This window comes from Erinaceus europaeus, chromosome 12 (genome assembly GCF_950295315.1).
Source record: "Erinaceus europaeus chromosome 12, mEriEur2.1, whole genome shotgun sequence".
Classification (NCBI taxonomy): Eukaryota; Metazoa; Chordata; class Mammalia; order Eulipotyphla; family Erinaceidae; genus Erinaceus; species Erinaceus europaeus.
Window position 1 is genome coordinate 97,306,279 of NC_080173.1, and position 21,949 is coordinate 97,328,227.

At 60.2% G+C, this 21,949-nt stretch overlaps 1 protein-coding gene across 3 annotated transcripts in view; it reads right to left on the reverse strand.

The window, feature by feature from the left end:
* Positions 1 to 1,704: 1,704 nt before the first annotated feature.
* Positions 1,705 to 21,949, reverse strand: part of BSN (bassoon presynaptic cytomatrix protein) — a 117,476-nt gene continuing 97,231 nt past the window's right edge. For 2 of the 3 annotated variants that reach the window (XM_060204685.1, XM_060204684.1), the window contains 8 exons: positions 14,396 to 20,986; positions 10,286 to 12,344; positions 9,191 to 10,002; positions 8,968 to 9,064; positions 8,416 to 8,547; positions 8,135 to 8,189; positions 7,725 to 7,819; positions 1,705 to 5,492 (listed from right to left, as the gene is read on the reverse strand). In XM_060204685.1, coding sequence (XP_060060668.1) covers positions 8,149 to 8,189; positions 8,416 to 8,547; positions 8,968 to 9,064; positions 9,191 to 10,002; positions 10,286 to 12,344; positions 14,396 to 20,986 — 9,732 coding nt within the window. In that variant the 3' untranslated portion in view covers positions 1,705 to 5,492; positions 7,725 to 7,819; positions 8,135 to 8,148. Of the gene's footprint in view, positions 5,493 to 7,724; positions 7,820 to 8,134; positions 8,190 to 8,415; positions 8,548 to 8,967; positions 9,065 to 9,190; positions 10,003 to 10,285; positions 12,345 to 14,395; positions 20,987 to 21,296; positions 21,741 to 21,949 lie in introns of all 3 variants that reach the window. The other variant, XM_060204686.1, reaches the window with a different exon arrangement.

Below are 21,949 nucleotides of genomic sequence, written 5' to 3' on the forward strand. Positions count from 1 at the left end.
CCAGGCTCGGGAGTGAGCGGGACACCGAGGATGTAGATTCCACGCAGAGCCAGAGCTTCCCAGGAAGAAGAAGCCGGGCAAGGAGCTTCGCCTGGCTCGGTGGCAGCGGACATCAGTGAAGCCGGGAGCAGTCGGGGCAGCAGGGAAATGAATAATCCAGATCCTGGCAGGTCTTCCACACCCGGGGCACTGACACCCTGTGCCCACCTTGACTTCTACTGATAGCCCATTGCCTAGCTTACGACTTCCCCTTCCCTCTCTCTCTCTCTCTCTCTCTCTTTTAAATTTCTTTCTTTATTGGGGAATTAATGTTTTACATTCAACAGTAAATACAATAGTTTGTACATGCATAACATTCCCCAGTTTCTCATTTAACAATACATCTCTCTTTTTAATGAGAGAGATTCATTTTTTAAATTATCTTTATTTATTGGATAGAGACGGTCAGAAATTAAGAGCGAAGGGGGTGACAGAGAGCGAAACAGAGAGAGACACCTGCAGCCCTGCTTCACCACTCGCAAGGCTCTCCCCCTGCAGGTGGGGATTGGGGGCTCGAACCTGGGTCCTTGTACACTGTAACCTGTGCGCTCAACTAACTGTGCCACCATCATAGGACTTCCCCTTCTTCACCAGCTATCAGATCAGCTGAGTAGAAATGGTCCCCACTGTCTACGTTCACTCAACCCGTGTGGGCAGGACTATCAAAGTCAGAACTGTGACAGGAAAAGGGGCCCCAGCTGCCAGTTTAGGAGGGAAGGTGGGAAGGAGTATAGGAGAACTCAGAATGCATCTGTCGCTGAAGGTGTGTGCACAGACCAGTGTCAGTGCAGCAGCTCTCTGGCGACTGGCTGTTTATTGAAGATCTGTTAGCTGTAATGAACACGGGAGACTAAGCAGAAAGCTAGAAAAGGGAGTACTACACCTTATGGTTTCTTTAAAATAATTAAAAAAAAAATAATAACAGAGGGCCTGGGAGGCTGCACAGTGGATAAAGTATTGGAGTCTCAAGCATGAGGCCCTGAGTTCAGTCTCTGGCATCCCAAGTGCTAGACAGGCGCTGTGGTGCAACACTCCTCCTCTCTCATACACACACAAGCACACAAATCTTAGAGAGAGAGGAGCAAAAACCGGAAGACATACTTCACATAGTGACTCTGGCGGAAAGACCAGAGGTGAGGTTGGTATATCTTAATTTGTGCTTTAATCTTCCTCTGGCAATTCCCAGTTTCTTTAGTAAGGAGTTTCTCTCCTTTGGGGGAAGGGCTAAGGTTCACAAGCCCCAAGTAATTTGAAGGTTGGATGAGGAATAGGGCCAACTAGTGTAGGACCAGTTGGTAGCACTAGGGGGCAGCACTTGTCCACATGTTTGGGGGAAGCTGGCCCCAGAAAAAGGCCTGACATGGAGCTGGTGTGGAGGCCCTGCCCCCTCAGCAGTCTGTGCACTGGACTAGCTGCTCTTTCTTGTTTCATATTGGGGCTTGCTTTGGGGCCCTCAGTGGAGGACCTATCGACCCTTGGAAGGACCCTGTGGACCCGGTCCTGGGCTCCGCCGTGCACCGTGTCCTGCTCTTGAGAGCCCTCTGGCACCTGGCCCAGTCACCCTTTCCCCTTTAACTGTGAATAAACGGGACTGTCATGAATCTGAGGTATGCTCTTACGGCTTAACTTTCCATGTCAGAAACCATCCCAGAGACCACCTGTACGTAGTTTATATCAAGTCCTTTTATTCTGGTACCACAGAATTACTTTGTCACAATACAGGGGGAGGGACACTGAGTTCCACGAGTTCTCACAGAGCACAGGAGGACGGCACACAATTCACAAGGTCATGTGGAGGACTCGGGTCATTGCACTTACAACTGTAAACTTGTTTGGTTGACTGTACAGCACTCTCCCCCCTCAGATAAAGAAGGAGAGAGGGGAAGGAAGGAAGCGAGGGGAAGGAAGGAGGGTAAAGCAAACACAAGATGTGGAAGCTAGCAGAGGAAAGACATTCAGCGGCCACCACTCTCTAAGGCATTGCACTTGGAGAGAAGGAGCGATTTGATCCCAGAGGCTGAATGAGGCAGGCACGCACACGCACACGCACACGCACACGCACACTCACGCACACACACACACACACACACACACACGCACGCACACACACACACACACACAGCACACGCACACCCAGTATCTCCAGACTTCCGTGCTTCTGTAGTGCCACCCCAATGCACGTGACAGCAGAGCTGGTATGCCCAGGGAGACGGAGCTGACATCTGAGGAGTTTCGATTGATTGGGCCTGTTGCTCCGACCCTGTTGGAGTTCACAATGACAAGTATTTACAGAGGGGATGGGCAAGAGGGCAGAGGAAGGGCCAGTTGCAAAGGATGTGCTGGGAAAGCTCCCCCACAGGCTCCAGGAAACAGACCATTCTTGCTGCCACTGCTGCCCTTTTGTGTGGGCCCTGAACTACAGTCTGCCCAGGACCAAGTGGAGAGTGGGGAGGGCAGAGTAGCACTGAGCACACTGGTCCTGGAGCAGGCAGAGGAGGCAGTGCGCTCCAGGCTCCTGACGCCGAGGGTGTGGAGTAGGCCTGCGCCATAACCCAGAGGCCCCTTGACCATCTGGACATGTGCTTGATTCTCTCCACTGCTCAAGGCACCAGACGCAGCTCTCTCATGCTACTGGCCACAGTGTCTCCAGAGCCGCCACTGCATCTACACGAGGACCAGGACACCCGTGGTCCAAGGCCTTGTTCCAGCCACCTCCACAAGGTACAAACATGTCTTGTGGCTATGTTGGGTGGCTTGGGGGTGGGGAGTAGCAGATGGCAGGAACTTCAAACTCAGAGCGTGTGGCCAGAAAGGAAACTCACTGAGAAGTCACCTGTTTAGAACCTGAGACGAGGCCTGCTGGAGGGAGGCTCACCACCTGTCATTTCCATGCCCTGTCCCTGCTCCTGCCCCCCTGCCTGACCTTCAGTGCTGGCGTCCCAAGTCCTTACACAGACCTGGCCCTGGGTGGCTGGGGGTGCTTGGCAGTGGTCTCCCTCAGTCCTTGCTCAGATGGCCTCCTACATCCCAGGCCTGGTTTCTGCGATGAGACAGGTGCCCTGTGGGGTAGGTGAGGGCTAGATCTCGGCTTGGCCAGAATCTCAGGCCCAACACAGAGGACTAGTCTCCTGTCACATGGCTGCGGTGGTCAGGGGCCCTCTCTGAAATGCTATGCAGGTCTGACAGGAGAGCACGGGAAACGTGAACCCCTGAGAAACGCAGCCAGGGCTCTGGAGGGGCTGGGCCTCAAGGGGCTGGGCTGCTGCTGGCTGCACTCAGTCCTAGAGAAGCTGACACAGAGGCCCAGCAACAGGTCGGGCAGGGGGCTGAGGTCCTGGGATAGGTGTGGAGAGTGCCACAATGGGACCTCCTCTGATTCTGCTGTTGAGAAGCTTCCCCAGAAAAGCAGCCGGCAGTGAGCACTTGCTCTGGTTTGAGATGGCATTGCCAGCTATCTGCCAACAGGCCAAAGGCTCTGCCTTTCCTGAGCAGTCGGTGACCCTCCCCAGGCCTAGATCTGAGCACCCTCATCGCAAAGCAGAGGCTTGGGGCAGGTGCGGTCAGGAGCTGGGGGCCCACGAACCAGGTCAGGCTCTGCCCTTGACACTTCTCCCCCCTTTCTCTCTCTCTCTCCCCCCCCTCTCCCTCTCTCTCTCTCTTTCCCTTTCCCTCTCCCTCCCCCTCCCCCTCTCCTCCCTCTCTTTCTCTCTCTGCTGGGAAGGGGTAGCCAGGTACCTCTGGCTCAGGGCTCAGGTAAGAGGGGGAGCGACTTGCAGATGGGACGCCTGCAGCACACCTTCAGGACCCTCACACAACCTGCCATGTGCAGGCTCCCTTCCATCTGCGTGTCTGTCAGAAAAAGCAGCAGGCGTGTGGGGCCTCGCCCTGCCCCCTGCGACCTGACTGACTCACGCAACAGTTCTGGCAGGTCCTCGCTAGCTCTGCAGAAGTCAGCTAGGCTAGATGCGCCCCTGAAGGAGAGGTTCCGAGGCAAAAAGAACTCTGAGCAAGGGGGTCGAGCGTTTCAAATGGATGAAGTCGTGCAAAGAGGCTGCGAGCCGTGCATGCTGCGGGACAGGCGGCGGCTCCCCTGGCAGCAGCGAGTCCTACCACAGGCCGAACATGCCACAGACTGAGGGCGTCACACATGGGGCGGGGGCGGGGCTTTGATATGAGCATATCTATCTGGTTTCTTAATTGCACGTTTGCAATTAACTCCTTATACATAACGTGGAATTTATTAAATATTAACAGCTGTCTTTGAGGGTTTATATTTCATTGCATAGAACATTAGAGATGAGACTTGTGGCTGTGCCCAAGATGGAGGAGGCCCCCACGGGAAGGGCCTTGGCGAGGAATGCTGCCCAGCCCACCACGGAGATGATGGCTGACGCTGGGCCTGGCCGCTCTGCTCTGAGCACACCCCCTGTGATGGCTTAAGAAGGACTGCTAGTGTACAGTAAACAGGTGGGCGGGGGGCCTCCCTAGGCCTCGCCCCGGGGTTGTGCTCTTGGTGGCCTGCCGCCCCCTATTGCTTCTCAGTCAACATCCCCCGTGCTGACCAGGGGCAGAGCAGAGAGGAAACCGAAGCATCAGTCACAAGGGAGGGGGTGGTGGAGGGGAGAGGCGGGGAGGTGAGCAAAGAGGAGGGAGGAGGAGAAACCCAAAGAAGAATGCTCATGAGGTATACATGTAAATCAAACTGAAATGATTAAGGCTGGTATGAAAAGCCAAAGAAATCTCCAGGTGCACACACGAGTAGCTGGCTGGTTGATGATGGCTGGGAGGGGGGATGGCTTCAAGGGGGTGGCAGCTGTGCTGGCAACTGCCACGCATGGGCTGGGAGAAGTCTCAGCCGGTGCCCACGCTGCTATTCGGTGCTATGGCCTCGTTTGAGCGATGAGACAGTGTTAGGTCCTAATGTTTGTCACGGTCCCCAGGCCCAGACTAGCCACGTGGATGTCTGCTCTGCTCTCACCCACAGAAGCCAGGGTGAGGGGGCAGGGCCTGTGGCCACAGAGGGTTCCGGGCCAGCTGGAATGTGAAGGAAATGGAGCCCAGGGCCCCCAGCCCTCAGTCAAAGCCCCTCTCTGAGGCTGTGGAAAAACATCTGGCATTGTGGAGGGAGGGTGGCATCCGTCAGAAACAGGCAGCGTGCACCTCAACTCTGTGTATAACGCATGGGGACCTGGCTGGCCAAGCTGCAGAGGCGGCCGTGGGACGAGCAGCAAGGGCGCTGTAGTCTGGGGAGGCCTCCCCTGGCCAGCAGCTGCGCCTTGATGGTGGTGCCCTGTGGAGAGCAGCGTCTCTGGGAGCAGCCAGAGGTCCCCGAGCCAGTGGTCCCATTTGTCCAGCAGATGCTTCACCCGGGCAGCTGGACCTCCTGTCTTCAAGAAAGCCCATGTCCCACCTGGTGTGAGTCTTTGGGCCAAGGCATTGCCAGATTGTAGATGCTTGGAGGAGAGAAGGAAAAGGAAAGAAAGGGAGAAAGAAAGAAAGAAAGAAAGAAAGAAAGAAAGAAAGAAAGAAAGAAAGGAGTATTTTGTCAAGAATTGTGGACAGTCGTCCTGCTCCCCCACCCCTTGTCTGCTGAATGCCAGAGAACTGGCTTCTCCCTGGCCACGAGACCCCAAGACCCCCCACCCGAGACTTCAGCAGGTCTGGGCTCACAGAGAGGACGGGGACAAAAGAAGAATCAGGTTGGTGGGGCAATGCTGTTTCTTTAAGATGACACAAGTCACTGTGTTTTGTTTACGAGTGAGGGAGACGTCACTTTTAGTAGAAAACGTCTCCAGCCCACTTCTGGTACTGCCGTAAGACACAACAGGAGAGGGCCATTTGCAGGAACACCGACTGCTTGGCCCAGTCACAAGCCAAGTTCCAGAACTTGAGGGAGACTTTTTTTCTTAATACTATTCTCCCCCCCGCTTTTGTTGTCCTTGTTGTAGTTATTATTGATGTTGTTGGATAGGACAGAGAGACATGGAGAGAGGAGGGAAAGACAGAGAGGGGGAGAGAAAGATAGACACCTGCAGACCTGCTTCACCGCCTGTGAAGCGACTCCCCTGCAGGTGGGGAGCCGGGGGCTCAAACCGGGATCCTTATGCCAGTCCCTGCACTTTGTGCCACCTGCGCTTAACCCGATGCGACTACCGCCCGACTCCTTAGGGCGACTCCTTTGATGACAAAGCTAGCTGCCTCGGGAGCTAGTACAGCGGGTTAAGCGCAGGTGGCGTAAAGTGCAAGGACCGGCATGCGGATCCCGGTTCAAGCCTCTGGCTCCCCACCTTGGGGCGGGGGGTCACTTCACAGGTGGTGAAGCAGGTCTGCAGGTGTCTGTCTTTCTCTCCTCCTTTCTGTCTTCCCCTCCTCTCTCCATTTCTCTCTGTCCTATCTAACAACGACGCATCAATAACAACAATAATAACTACAACAATAAAAAACAAGGGCAACAAAAAAGGGGAATAAATAAATAAATATTTTTAAAAAAGCTAGCAGCCTTGTGGCCCAGCCGTGGTCCTGTAACAGCAGTTCAAGTAGCAACACGCCAACCCCAGTGACCACATCCCAGCTCTAAGCTCAAGGTGGGTGTTGCCATGCACCTGACCCACAGGCTGCCTCTCCTTCCTACTCAGTATGACTTTCTATTTCACATCTGTCTGGGGGAAACTCAGAGCAATGTCCAGCTGAGTGGAAAAGTGGCAGGGAGCCTACTGTGTTGGGGTGAAAGCTGGAAGAATTCAGTACGGCCGCTGGAACTGGAACACGTTAGGATTCTCACTACTCCACCCTCGGCGCCCACTCCTCACGTGTCATCCCCGTTGCCTCTCCCCTCACTGTGGTTCTAGGCCCACTGACCTTCGGCCTGTGTCTGACGTTCACCCATCGCATCTTGGCATCAGTCTCCGTGGGTGCTGTGCCGCCCCCTGGGCAGAGCCCGCACTCTGTCCTGATCCCCACCAGCCTGACTCACACTTTCTCTAGACCAGGCTCCTCGGCCCCACGGCACTTGCTAAGGCCAGGCCCCGCCACACACACTCCTGCAGAGGGAGGGATGTATCCCATGCCCTTCCCACCATGGCAGACGAAGCCCCGCCTTCTCCTGACCCCCCCCCCCCCCCCCCCCCCCCGGAGGCGGGCTGTGCGCCTCCAGGAGGAGGCTTCTTATCCTGCCTTGGCCACTGCAGCCAAGACAGAGCCACCCTTGGCCCCCACACACTCTCTGGGTTGAGGTTGCCTGTCTGGATGACACCCTGTCCTCTCTCTCCTCCCATCTTGCAGGCCACTGGCTTGGTGTGTAAAGCTAGTGGTGTCTTGGTTTTGTGCCCAGGGCTGCTAAGCACTGCAGGATTTGGGAACTCTGAATTTCCCAACTGGCTGGAGCAAGGTCATCAGGACTAGGCCTCAGGAAAGGGGCCTAGCCACCACAGGACAGCTTCAAGTCAGTGCCCAGCATGAGGCTCCCAGTGTGGACGGCTGTCTTTGCCAGAGGCTTCCCTGAAGTCACTCTCTGAGTCCTCCAAGCCACCTCCACTGCTTCTGCCTCCAGGGTAGCTGCTGGGCCTGACACAGCTCCGAGAAGCCCACCATGCCTCTCCTAATTCTCGGGGAGGCTCGAGGGGGTGCGGTCAGTCAGGCCTGGCCTTTTAGCACCTCCCCCCCCCCACCTTGACCATGACACTCACTGTTATACGCAGAGTCCAGAGCTGGGCCCAGGCCTCTGACTCCAGAGGTTTTTCCACAGCAATGATATCATCTCCCTTCATGTCTTCAAAGAAGCCTGTGGAGCGTGTACGGAGGAAGTTTGGCTTGAAGCTATTTTCCAGGGGTCCTAGCTGCAAGAGCCCTGGGGGTGGGAGCGGTGACCTGGGCTTCCCTTGAGGGGCCTGCACTGAACTAACTAACTGGTCCAATGCTGGGGCTTCTGTGCACTGGCTCCTTTCTTTTTCTCTTGTCACCCTAAGGAAGGGGACACAGCAACTCCGGTCGTGCCCTTTGCCGCTAGAGGTCAGACTGCTCCCAGAGGACCCGTCAGGACTTGGAGCCTCCTTGCCCCTGGAAGCGGCTCAGGCCTTCCACGGGGGCTCATACTTACCCAGCAGGACATGGTCACCAGAATGAGGAAAATTTTTTGCCAAAAGCGGAGACAGCTGTGAGGTAGAAAAAGGACAGAGGCATCAGGAGTTGGGCCAGACTCCGGCAGAGGGCCACTTTGGCTTAAACTGACAGTTGGCATTATCTAAGAGCCTCCAGCCAGTGCGCCCTGGGTCAGCCTTGACCTAGGTGACCGCACCAGGCCATTCTCCAGACCCGGTCTGCCAGAGCAGGGCTCCGCAGCAGCCGCCCACCACGGACCTGGCTGCAGGCGACACCTACCCTCCGTCAGTTTGCCGGCCTGCTCTGCTGCGCCTCCGGGGAGGATCTTGGAGAACACACTCTCCCCTTCAGCACCTGGCTGGCCGGCAGGAGCCCCCGGGGTCCCTCCAGGCTTGGCTCCGGTCTTCATACCTGGTGGAAAGGAGTCACCACTATGAACTCTACTCAGCTGGGCTTTCAGGGTTGAAGCAGGAAAAAAGGCAAGTGAGGAAAGTAAAGGAAGAGAGGGGAGGGCAAACAAGGAAGAGAAAGCAGGACAGAGGTGGAGGGGAGCAAGGGACGAGTAAGACGGCAAGGCCCTAGCCTGGTGCTCAGTAGACTGCCAGCTTCTCTGTCTGGAGCCAAGGCCCCAGTACTGGAAACCCCAAAGACTCAGTCTAACCCCGAGCTCATTTTCCTCCGGGGAGGTAGGTCTGCATCCCACTGGGCGCCTTCTCAGGGAGCAGTGAGGGCATATGGTTCCGGGCAGCACAGGGTGCCTGTAAGTAGGCGCAGGGAGAGGGAGCCCAGGTACGCTGGGCCACAGCTGAGGGCATCAAAGGGCACACTCACCTGCAGGTCCAGGTCCCGGTGGTGGCTGGGTCTGAGGCCTCCCCTGCTGGGGCGCTTTGGCTGTGCCTTTAGAGCCATTGGCCTGTTCTGCCCGTGGCTGCAACACAGAAACCACAGCTGAGACACTGCCCACTGACTGTCCCAGCCCAGGACAAGGACGGACACCCACACTGCAGCCAAGTGCCCACCCTGGGGAGGGTCCATGCGCTGCGGCACTGCTTACCGGTCCTGCGGGCTGGGGGCCGGTGGCTGCTGTGGGACCTGGCTGAGGCTTTCCCGACGGTTGGCTGGCAGCGGGCGCCGGACCCCGGGCGGCCGGCTGGCCCTGCTGCTGCAGTCGAGCCTGTGAAGGGGGATGCTGGGGGGGTTGTGGGCCAAGACTTTGCTGCTGCTGCTGCTGCTGCTGCTGCAGCTGCGGCTGCATCTGTGGCTGGCGTGACGTTGTCGTCGAGGGCGTCTGCCTGGATGGTGGTGGCTGGGACTGCTGTGGCCCTGGAGCTGCCTGCCGACCTTGCGGCTGTGGCTGGGGTTCTGGCTTTGGCTGCAGAGCAGCAGGCCCTGAGTGGGCCTGCCGGGAGCCCTTCTTGCTGTCAGAGGCATGGTGGTATGCTGAGGGAACCCGGGATGGCTGTGAGTATTCCGCAGAGCTGGGGTACCCAGCCTGACCCTTCTTCTGCATAGCAGGGGCAGGGCTGGACTGAGGGTGAGGCCGGGCCTCATGGCGGCCCACGTCTCGAACATGTGGTTTGGCGACACGCCGGCCTGGCTCCTCACCAGTGTGACGGCTTGAGTGCCGCCCGTGCTCACTGTGGTGCCGGTGCTCCTTAGCCGAAGCGTGGCGGCTCGGACCTCCCTCCTCATGCGGCCACGCGCCCTCCTCGGGCAGCTCATCGTAGTCATGGTAGCTGTGCCTGGCGGGGCTTCGCTTCTGGGAGGAGGAGGAGCCGGCGTGGCCCCCGTGGTGCCTGAGCCGGTCAGAGCGGGCATCCCGGGGCTTATCAAACCAGTCTGTCTCCTCCTGGCCCAGGTGATACGCTTCAGAGACCAAAAACAGAACCGCGTCAGCCTCCAGGCCGGCTTCAGGGGAGGCCAGCTGAAGCCGTGCAAAGAAACTAGAGGGGGGAGCCCCAGCCACAAGCACAGCCCTCGGCCCCCAGCCCCCAGCCCCCCCTCCCACAACGAGGGCCAGGGTGCGGGAGAGCAGGCAGGTGGGCACCCTGCAGCAGAGCCTACTGGGACATCTTGGGGACCAGGGCCCACAGGCAGCCAGGCCCCCCAGGGGCTGAGCCCTGCAGAAGTCACCCCCAGCAGCCATTACCTTCACTGTCAGAAACTACGCAGTGGGGATCATCCAGGATGTAGCCCTCCTCACGCTTATATGCGTGGGTTCGTGGTCCATCCTTGACATGTTCCTGGACATCAGGCATGGAGTGGCTGGAGCAGAACTGTGGACAGGTGTCCCCAGGAGGGATGGTGCCCCCAGCAGGACGAGGACGCCCCAAGGGGCTGACAGGGCTTTCCTCTTCAGAGGCCTGGCTCCGCATGGGGGGTCGGGCCCGGCTGTGGGCCGTTCCCAGGGATGAGGGCTTGGGGCCCCCCTTTGGATGTCGCTCCACGGCCTCCCGCTCCCGCTCATAGCCCTTGCTCCGACCACTGAAGTCATGGCTGGAAAGCTTCTCCCCACTGTAGGCAGCTGCCACCCGGGAGCGGCTGCTCCCATTGTGCGCTCGGTCACCCTCCTCCACGGGGTCCCGGCTGGACACCCCATAGTACCTCTGCTGCTCGCGCACGTTCTTCTTGAGCCCGTATGTGACCTCCTCCTGGAACTTCCTTCCTCGCGAGGACAGGCTGCTGCTGACTGCAGGGGAAGGGTAGGAGGCCAGATCTGACTCCACATCCTTGGCCTCCTCGATGGGTGAGAACTTGGAGACCTTTTGCTCCAGGCCCTGCTTGCGGTGTTTGCTGCGTTTAGAGGGGACGGCAGCTGGAGCCAGGCTCTTGGAGGGCTGCTTGGGTCCCGCGGGGCCCGGACCGTACTTCTCTGCTCGAGCTCCGTGTCTGTAGTCGCTGTCGCCGTAGTAGTGGGTGGTGGGTGGTCGGCCATTGCTCTCCACACCCCGGTGATGGCCGCTCTTCCCTCGGGGGTCGTAGGAGTCCTCCTCGGATTCTTCTTCCCCTCTGGAATAGCAACAGGGCAGTGTAGGCCCCTCGAGGACACCTGATTCTCCAGGCTCTTTCGCTGGACGACCACTGCCACTGGGTCCCATGGGCTCGAGCCGCTGGCTCTCAGAAGCAGCGGAGGCGCTGTCCTTGGTCAACTCACTGATGTCGTCGATCATCACGTAGTTCCGAGGGGTGTTCTGCTCCAGGCTGGTGTAGTGTGAGTCGGGGGTGTAGGAGGGAGCTGGGCCCAGACTCACACCGCTCCGGTCACTGGCCCGGGCCAGGTCGGGGGCTCTGCCTGGTTCGTAACTGCTGCTTACTGCTGGCCCACTGTAGCTGGTTTCAGACGGAGCTGCAGACGTGGCCACGACAGGGCTGGCAATCACCTCATAGTTGGTGGGCACCTTTTGCTCCAAGTCAGCCAGTGTTGTCTGGCTTGGCTTTTGGTGGGGGGCCCGACTGTCAGCTGGGGTTGGGTAAAGGGTGCTTTGTGTGGTTGACACGGGCGTTTGAGCCGCGTAATGGCCGGTGGGACGGAAAGCTTGCTGGCTTGGCATGCTGGGGTCAGCTGGGTAACTGGTGCCGGGAGGAAAGGCGGGTGCTGGGTACGTGCTGGGGCCAGGGTAGGTGGGTGCTTGGTGGGCTGGGAATCCGTTCTGAGTCGGCCCCCCACTGCTCGCGGCGTTCTGCGGGGCTGGAGGTGGGAACTGGGGCTGCAGGAGGGCAGTGGGGACGGAGGCGGTGACGGGGAAGTCTGCATACTGGCCGGCCGGCGTAGCGCAGCTCTGGGGCCGCAGCTGGTTGAGCTCGCTGTCCGACAAGTAGTCACGGTGCTGGCCGAGACCACGCAAGGGTGGGTAGTCACGGCCCGTCCGGTCTTTGGCTAAAGACTCTTTGCGTTGCGTTATGCCCAGCTCCAAGTACTTGAGCTTGGCGTCAATTTCCTTCTCTTCCTCGTCCAGCTCTGCCTGTTTCTTGCGCAGCTTGGTGGACTCATGCTCCACCAGCCGCAGGTCCCGGTCCAGCTCCCGAAGCAGACTGGCCTTGGTGGCAGGGACTGTGGGGGGCCCCGCCAGCCCACGCTGCAGTAGGCCGGCTGCATACAGCTGGTGGGGGGCCTGGCCAGCCAGGGGCAGGTGAGCCTCCTCTGGAGGGGGGCTGGGCAGTGTCCGCTTCACCTTGCGGACCAGGCCGTTGGGTGGCAGCGCCGACACCTGAGACAGAGGGAAGGGTGGCAGCACTGAGACCCAAGGTGTGGGTGACTTGGTGGGGGCACAGGGTGGACAAGCCCTGGTATGGGCTGAGGCAGGGGCTGGGTTCCACACTATACGCGCCCTAGTTTACAATCAGTCTTAAGGCCTAGCCTGCCCACCTGCTGGCTTTCAAGGGAAGGAACAGGATTTCATAGGCCTTCTCCTTCCTTCTTCCTGGAGCTCTGGGAAGTACAAGCTTAGGGCAGAGGCAGAAGCCTCACGTTTTCCCCATGCTGGGCTCTAGGACTGGCCTGGCCTATAGCAGTAGCTCTGAGAGCTCTGCAAATTCCTAAGATGCTGGCCCCCGTCTGCCTCGCAGTGTGTGTGCCAGGTGAGAGTACAGATCTGGCACTAGGTTTGGGCCCTAGCAGCTCATGGACGGAAGTGGAGTGGGCCTTGTCCTGAGGCTTCTTAGAGGATCACGGGAGGGTGCATGTATCTGTAAGTCTACCACTGCACTCTCCCGAGTGAATTCTTTTCTTTTTCACTTCCTGATCTTCTCTCGAAAGTGACATGCAATCCAGAAGCTTGCCCCCTCTCCTGCTGCCAAGCACTACCCTCTGCTGACCCCCCCCAGCTATGTTCTCTCCACGTCCGGTCAGCCCAGTGCTGAGTGGGGGTGCCCACACCACCTAGGTCTCATCAGACCTCCTTCCTGCTGCGTTCCTGACCGAGCTGTCCTAACACTGCCCACTGTGGCAGTCTCCTCACCTTCCCAGGCTCCCCACTGCTCGAAGGTTCACATTGCCCAAAGTTTTGCTACTCCTCCTGTCTCTAGCTCCCATCCTTTCCAGAATGATCTGGGTCACGCAAATCCTCAAAATACACTGGGAAGTGACATCACCTTCTGATTTTTTTTTTTTTTAACCATGCCAGGTAAAATCGTCCCACGTGCTCTTACCATGACATCATGAAGAAAGAGACAGTGTGCTCCCTCCCCATCTCAGTGAGGGGTGGGCCCATTACTCTGACTGCACACAATGGATGCCGGCAGGATCTCTGTGCTCACTGGAGCCTGGATCCAGGACCACCTGTCTCTCCGTCCTGCCTGGCCTCCCCTACTCTGACCCACACAGGCAGGCTCTCCTCTCCCCGAGTCCATCATGTGTAGACCTCCCCCGGGCCCCACCCCTTGGGGCCACCCCTAGAAAATGGGCACGTACAGCTGGCAATGTCTCTGGCTCCCTCTCCGTAGCACCAGGCTGTCTTCAGCCTACCAGCTCACACTTGGCCAGACGTTTCCTCAAATGCCCATCCTGTCTTGTCTCACCTGCCTAAAAATCTCCAGGAGTCTTCAGGAAAAGCCTGCCCCTCAGTCTGACACTCATGTCCTCTGCCACCTCCCCTCCACGTAGATCACTTCTCACTGACCCAGGCCGTCACTGGCCATGAATGCTAGAGCTAACAGTACACTTGTGCGCTGGGAGCCCCTAGCTAGGGATGCAGACAGGTGTGTAAATAGACTTACTGTGGGCCAGTCAGGGCAGGGGACAGGGTGAGGCAGAGAGCACACTGCAGCCCCTCTGGACAGGCCTTGAATGCTGGGCCAGGGGTCACGGGCTTCCTAGAGGGCAACGGAGGCCAGGCAGGGCTGGGAAGTAGCCCTGTCAGCCTTTGGTACTGATTTTCTCAGGAAACATCCACAGTGGAGCTTTGGAGCAGGAGGGCTCAGACTGGAATGGGAAGCTGAGGGGACCTGGAATGGGGGGTAGTGAGGCAGGGGTAGGGGTTGGGGGGGACTCGAGGTATGGCTAAGGAGACAGGCTTCCAGCAGGGTGCGTGGCTGGCTGGCTGGCTGGCTGCAGGGGTCTGTGTATATGTATGCATTTGCCTGGGAGAGTTTTGCCAGGCTGTGGCCTCCACCAGATGCTCAAGGAAGAAGGTCTATTCCTTGACTCCTTCCTCAGGGCCTCTGAATCCGGATGTGACTCCATCCCCACCCCAGGTAAAGCCCCTTCCCCAGGCTAGGTGGAGAAGCCTGTCCCACCCTGGACCAGCCCCTGTGCCCATACCTGGCTACCCAGTCCCCCCTGCTGCTGGTAGAGGGAGACCCTCTCTTTGGCAGACTCCTCGGCGGTGGGGCTGAGGGGCTTAGGGTCAGACAAGGACCGCTGCAGGGTCTTCATGGGGCGAGGCAGCGTCTGCTGGCGGAGAGCACTGTCGGCCGTGAAGTGCTTCTGGGCACTCACGTGAGCCTTGTTCAGTCTCTCGCTGGAAGCAAAGGAGGTGTCCAGGAGCCGGTGTGGGGACAGGGGTGAGACTGGCGAGTAGAGGACCTGGGGGGACTTGGGAGGCTGCCGACTGACCAGCTGTGAGAGGGACTCTGGGGGCAGGTGGGCTTGGTAGCCAATCTCCAAGGGGTCTGGCTTCTTCTTCTCGAATCTGCCCAGGAGCCCTGGGGTGACGATCTGGATGCCAGGCAAGTAGGGGCTGATGGCAGCTGGCCCTGCCAGCTGAGGTCCGACCACTCCCTGGGGCTGTCCGTCTGGCTCCGTCTGACAGGCCAGGCTCTCCCCCCGTCCCGTCTTCTCTGGTGCCGATATGTACCTGATGATCTCCACCTTGGGGTCGGTGGCAGCCGTGATGCGAATGGCCGGAGAGGCCCTGGGCAGCTGGTCGGGCTCCGTCTGCACAGAGCAGTCACTGATGGTCTGGATGCCCACGCTGCTCATGGCCCGCAGAGCGGCCGTGGCTGACGAGGCTTCATGCTTGCTGTCCGAGCCAGAGTCCGAGTGGCGGGAGAGGCGGGACCGGCGGCGCCTCGCCGGCTGTTCCCACTGGCCGCTGTCCTCGTCGTCGGTCTGCACGCTGCAGTCAGTGCTCCGCCGTGTGCGGCGTCTCCGGGTCAGAAGGTAGCGGCCGTCGCCATCCTCATCATCGGTCTGCACGCTGCTGTCTGCGATCCTCTTGACCACACAGGGCTCAGGCCCCGGCTCCTGCTCGCAGGCATCCCGAAGGCGAGGCATAGAGTGCCGCTTCTTGATGGCACTGCGGCCCGCCTCCCACTGCTCCTCCGTCTGCAGTGACATGTCAGAGGCAGAGCTGGGGAGACCGCGGTGCAGCACGGGCTCTCGGGGCTGCCCCGGCCCTTCAGGCCCCGCCACGGCAACGAAGGCCGTGTGGGTCAGGGGTGGCCAGTACTGGCCATTCTGAGCTGGCTCAGCAGCAGCTGCGGGAGGCCCTCGGCCAGGAGCCTCGCCGGCCACGGGGAAGGGGGCCTTCTGCCGCTGCTTCTGTTCCTCCAGCTGCTGCTGCAGCTGCTGCTGCAGCTGCTGGATCTGCTCCAGTTGCAGGCGCTGCTGTGCCAGCTGCTCCCTCTGCAGAGCGAACTGAGCCTGGCGCTCCTCCTGCTGCTGCTGCAGCACGTGGTGCTTGATGGTCTGCAGCTCCTGCAGCTCGCGCTGCACCAGCAGCTGCTCCTCCTCCCGGTGCCTCTGCAGCTCCACGCGCTCCCTCTCCAGCTCCTCCTGCAGCCGCAGCTGCCGCAGCTTCTCCAGCTCCACCCGCTCTCGTTCCAGTTGTAGCAGCTGCTCCTGCTGCTTCCGCTGCCTTTCCTCCTGTGACGCTTCCTCCTTCTCGAGCCCTGGCCGGCTGAGGGCCCCGCTGATGACCCCTGGAGCAGCCTCCCCTGGTGGCTTTGGACCGGTCAGCTGGGCCGGGGCGGGGGCCGGGGCCTCTTTGACGGCCGCAGGGGTGGTTGTGGAAAGAGGTTCTTCCCGTGCAGCCCCAGCTGGCAGCTCTGGCCTTGCTGGGCCCCCGGCCCCTGGGGCCTTGGCAGTGGCAGGTTTCCCCAGGTAGACGGGACCATCAGCAGGTGGCACACTGGGGGCGGCGGGGAATCTGCCTGGCGCAGGGTACCGATACATTCCCGGAGGCCCCAGAGGAACCCGGGGAGCAATCATGGGCATACGTGCCAGGCTCGTAAGGGGCACGGCTGCTACTCCACCAGATGCATACGGCCGGTACATGCCACTGCGAACCATGGGCCGCAGTACTGAGGCAGGCTGGGTGGTGATGGGCAGTGTCGCGGCGATCGGGGTGTTGATAGTCGAGTAGATCATGCCATCGGCAGCACGCACAGTAGCTGTGGACGGCAGCAGCTGTCTGACTGCTGTTGCTTGACCTGCTGTAGGTCTGTACTGGGCCAGGTTCCCAGGACTTGGGTGCCCCTCTGGGAAGGTGGGATTCCCAAGAAGCCCAGGTCTGAGTCCAGGCCCGGGCTGGGCTTGATATTGCATGAGGTCAGGACCACCACTGCTGCCACGCCGCCCTCCGTACTGGTCCATAGAATTAAGGGCAGCACACATGCGACTGATCTCACGGGCGGTGGTGGCGCTGTACTGGGCCAGGCTGGCCTCCTGGAAGCCCGCTGCTTCTCCTCGCGGGCCATATCTGTGGTCCGAGTAGATGTTTGACACTGAGCTGTAGCGCCGCATGGGAAGGGGGTGGGCCAAGAGGTCTGTGGGATGACGCAGGTCTGTGAACGAGCCATACTGAAGGCCCTGCCCCAGGTAGCGGCCGTCGGCAAAACCCAGGCTGTAGGAGTGCTTGAGCGAGCTAAGGTCCATAGCCGAGTCCCGTCCAGGGCCATGGAAGAGCTGTCCAAGTCTTTGCACATGAAAGCTGAGACCAGCCTCAGCCAAATTGGTGTCAGACATGGAAGAATACAGCCTTCCAGGGAGGCCTTGTGGGTAGGGCCTCTGCTCTTCCTGAGTCCCAGGCCCCATTACCCCCTGGGCCCGGTAGGAGGGGGGCTCGGGAGGTTCAGGGTCTCGAGAACTGTAGAAGGGACCACCGCTTTGCCCCGGTGGGCCAACAGCATCTGCCATGCTCTTCTCAGGTGCACTGGGGGTGGGGTGGAAGGTACCTGTGCAGCTGCTGCCGAAAGGGAGCTTGTAGACCATGTCGCAGCAGGCCGGCTGGCTCTCTGGCCTTATGCCAGTGAGGTCCAGGGCACCCGCGGGCTCCTCTGGGAGCAGTGTGGTCACAGTGCCTGCTGCACCCTCTCCCATCTGGACCACTACTGTGTGTGGCTTCCGGGCACCTGGCAGAGCATGTGACCGAAGTTCTGGAGGGGTGGCCCGATGGGGGTCGGTGCCAGACTCTGGCACTGGGCCTGACTTGAGGCCGACATTCTGGGTGGGCCCCATCTGGGTGATCAGAACATCTCCTCTGGCCAGAGGCGCTACTTGGTTAGGCAGGTTGTATCTGGCAAACTTGGTCTCCCGGGGTCTTCCCCGGGGCCCACCTCGGTAGGGGGCAGTCTGAACAGCCTGCTCCACCTGTTTAGCCTGGGCCAGACACACAGGGCTACCTGTACCCTGACCAAAGTCAAGTCGGCTCTGGAAGGGGTCTCCATAGACCACAGGTTGCTTCTGCTGAGCCATGAGCACAGAGGAGGCCATGGTGATGCTCACGGTGGTGGCAGTGCTGAGGAAGGTGTGGGTCTGCTCCTGGGCATTAAGGTTGATGACCAAGGGCTGCACAGCAGTTGACTGACAACCTGGGGCTGGATCCAGGGCAAGGCCATACTTTCTAGCTTCCACAGCAAGAGAGGTCAGGTCCATGCCCTGGTCCGTTAGGATGATGGGTGTCGGCTTGACAGCTGTGCGCAGGTCCACCACAGCTGTGCCGGGAGGCCTGGGGCCTGGCTCCACTCTGGATGTTCCAGGGATGGAGGAGATTCGGCATAAGGAGATGTTCTCAGCGGGGAGGGCACCCCAGCCATACAGCGCCAGGGGCCCGTCTGCACCAGCACTGGGTGCTCGTGGGAAGCCAGGGGGCCCGGGCGGCTCTGGGGGGAGCTGGGACGCACTTGGTGGCGTTGTCTGGCTGTAGCTGTGGGTGGTGGGCTGGCTGTCAGTGGGTGAGCACACTGGGGAGGTGGAGGCACTGGCATGAACCATCCTGGTCTGGCTGGAGGCATCTGACGCCAGCGTGATGACCATAATGGGGGCCTCCTGAGAGGCCTGCTGCCACACCAGGCGATGGGTGCTGGGTCTGTGTGGTGTCTGTGTACCCTGAGCCACCATGGGTGTCTGGATGGGGGTACCCGGGCTCCGTGGCATGTCTGAGGCAGGGGCTGAGCTCGGCGTCTGCGTAGAGAACTCTGCTGTGGCCCTTGGGCCCACCTTGCCAGGGGCAAACTTGGGACTCTCTGAGGGAGAAGACGGGGAGAGCGGTGGGCTGGAGCCCATGAAGTAGGAATATCCCCGGGAGGGCTGGGGCACACCACTCTCACCGTCACTCACACTCAGGGGCTTCTCTCGGGCAGTCCGTGCACCGGGAGCCAGGGGGGGCTCCTCTGTTTGGGACCCGTAATTTGCTGTGGCTGGGCCTTGTCCATAGCCACGGCCCGGGGCAGATGGTGAAGGGCTGCGCTCAGAGCTGGCAGGGGAAGTCATATATCCTCGTGGCAGGCCAGCTGGACAGGGAGCCGTGGCGGTGGTGGCGGGGATCCCGGCCCCCTGGGAGAAGGGTGCGTTTACCTCCTTGGAGGCGGAGCCGGGAGAGGCCGGAGAGCCGTGCAGTTTGACGGGGTCCTGAGGCTCCTTTGCAAAATGCTGAGTAACTCGGACATCAGGGATGACCCGGCCTCCACTGCCGTCTGAGGAGGTGGAAAAGGACACAGGGGCAGTGAGCTGGGTGGGGCTGGTCCCAGGGGTGAGCGGACCACCGTTCTGCTTCATCGGGTCCATGTACGCGCTGTCGGTGTTCAGAAACCGCGTCTCCTTCTTCTTGTCCTCAGCAAAGGCCAGGTCCCGAGAGGAGGCCTGACGCATGCGGGCAATGCTCTGGGACGTCTGCAGGATCTCCCGGTACACCACTGCTCCGAGCCCAGCGCTGCCCTCCAAGGCCGTCTGAGTAGCCCCGCCGTAGTTGTGCTCTGCGGAGTCCTGGTACTGAAAGGAGCCCTGGCCCCGAGGGCCGACGGGCTGCGAGGGGCCATCGTGGGACCCCCGGCCCGATGCCGCCCGGCCCTGCTGCCGCTGGAGCAGCTCGGCCTTCCGCATCATCTCCTCGTAGGCCTCCTCGGCGCTCTTGAGGGGCCGGCCGGAACCGGGGGCGGAGGTGCTGCCCGCAGGAGTCTCGGTAGGCGAGTAGAGGGACATGAAGGTGGGCAGGTTGTACTCGCTGCCTGATTTGTAGAGCCGGGCGGGCCCACCGTCCAGGGCCTCTGCCTCTGAGTCCAGGGACGGGGAGGGGGAGTACTCAGAGCAGGAGGAGCGGTGCAGCTCCTCCATCTCAGCCGCCTGCCTCAGCTCCTCCGTTGGGGAGGCGTCCTCGATGGGCGACAGGTTGCTGGGGGGCGTCTTGGAGCGCTCGCGCCGCCTCTGTGCCCGCAGCTCCTCCTTGTCGCGCCGGGTCTTGCGGGCCGTGCTGCGGATGCGCTGCTGCTCCACCTCCCGCATCTTCTCCTGCTCCCGCAGCAGCTCCTCCTCCTCTCGCAGCTCCTCCTCCTCTGAGGAGTCCTCGATGGTGGGCAGCAGGGGCCCGTGGGGACGGTGCCGGGCCTTGCGCTGCTGCTTTGCCTCCTCTAGCCGCTGCCGCCGGCTGGGGCTGCTGTCACTGTCCTCCTCCAGCGAGGACAGGGAGGTGGGAGAGGTGCCTGACGTGTAGCTGGGCGTGGAGGCTGGCAGCGTAGAGGAGTGCTCCCCGCGGGAACGGTCCTCAGGAGAGCCCGTCAGGCTCTCCATCTCCAGCTCAGGCTCCCGGTCCAGACTGGGGTCAGGGCCCGGGTCCAGGTCTAGCTCGTGGCCGTAACTGCCCGTGCTGTTGAGCTCGATGGTCTTGAAGCGGCGGAGCCCACCCTGCAGCGCCCCACTGCCGTCGGCGGCCTCTGCCGGGCCCACCTCGGAGAGCAGCTCCTCGTACCCCGTGGTGGCATTGTGGGGCAGCCGCCTCTTGGGCAGCACTGTTGGCTCTTGACTGGGCTCAGGCCTGGGCCGGGGGCCACCCTTCTGGGTGCTGTGTTTAGCCAAGCCGTGCCTGGAGGAGGCAGCCTCATCCTCTTCCAGGTCATCTTCCTCGGCGCTCATCTCCAGGATCTGCCGTCGCATGAATTCCTCGTCAGTCAGTTCTGCCCGGGCTGGGGGCTGGGGCGGAAGAGGGGACAGGCCGCCCTCACTGCTGTCCTCCACATAATCGTGCCTCAGCTGGCTGCCAAAGTCATCTGAGGACTCAGCCGTGTCCCGCTGCTCCCTCTGGTGCCCCCATGCCATAGAATCTTCCTCTTCCTCCAGGATGTCTTCCAGCTCCTCATCAGAGTCGAAGGCCTCTGGCATGATGGACAAGGAATGGGGCCTCCGCTTCTGGTCCTCGCCACCACTGCTGCAGGGTGGCTTCTTGCTCTGCTCACCGCCAGGGGCCAGGCCCTCAGCCTCCAGTGAGGGCCTCACGCTGCTCCCCACCTTGTGAAGCTTGGTGGGGCTGGGTGGGTGTGGTCCTGTCCCCCCTGCACTGTCCAGCTGTTCCACCTCCTGCTTCACAATGCCTGTGATCTCGCTCTGAGAACTAGAAACACCGTCGGAGGAATAGCCCGTGTCGCTGAGGCTCTGTGGGCTCCGAGACAGGTCCTGAGAGTAAGGCTTGCCCACCAGCTCCTGTAGCAGGGTGAAAAGCAGACTGTGACTCCACATGACAGACAGCATGGGCGGGGGGGGGGGGGGGTCAGGCTTCTCTGTCAACTCCAGGATCCTGGGGAAGGGTATCTCCACCTCCCACCCAGAGAGCCAGGCTACCACCCACTCCATTTCTCTCAACTACAGTAAGTAAGCTTACTTTCCTGGACTTTGCTTCTACTGAGCCCCCCACCCCAGACCTGCATCCCAGCCCTTCAGGGAAGCAAAACCTTCCTCTTCCCTAGACTATTTGCCTGAGGGCTTGGGTCCCCAAGAAGTCAAAGGGACTGACCTCTGCCTCCCTGCCCTTGGGGGCTTCTGGAGTGGCCTTGGCGACTGGGGTAGCAGGTTCAGTCCTCCGCATCCCTGCCTTTGCTTTAGGAGGCCCAGGGGGTGGAGTAGTCTCTGGAGGTGGTTTTGTTATGGGCTCAGCTTTCGCTGGGACTGTTGTCTTCTTCTCCTGGGAGCTACTTGGGGTCTTGATGGGTTCCGCCGCCCTGAGGGGCTTAGCTTGGGTGCTAGCCTTGGTGGGTGGGGGACTGGCCTTGGCAGGTGCTGGGCCTAACGGCTGGCCCAGCCCCTGTGGCCCTTTTTGTTTCTGAGGGGCCGTTCCAGGTGCACGTTGGGGGCTCCCTCCAGGGGGCTGCTGTGAGGCAAGCGGCAGGGGCGTCGGCTCTCCCAGGCTACCTTCCAGCAGCCGCTTAGTTTGGCAGTTCAGACAGAGCCACTCACTTTTCTGTACGAGAACAGGAGGGGAGGGGCTATGAAAATCGTAGACACTGACACACTCAAAGAATATTTCCATGTCTCTCTGTAAACTTAGGGAGAAGAAAATATAAAGCCCAATACCAGAGGCACAAGAAGAAAGAGTAGATTTATACCCCCCTTGTGGTAGATTGTATATCCTTAAGATTCACATAGACTAGTCAAAGAAGAAGAAAAAGA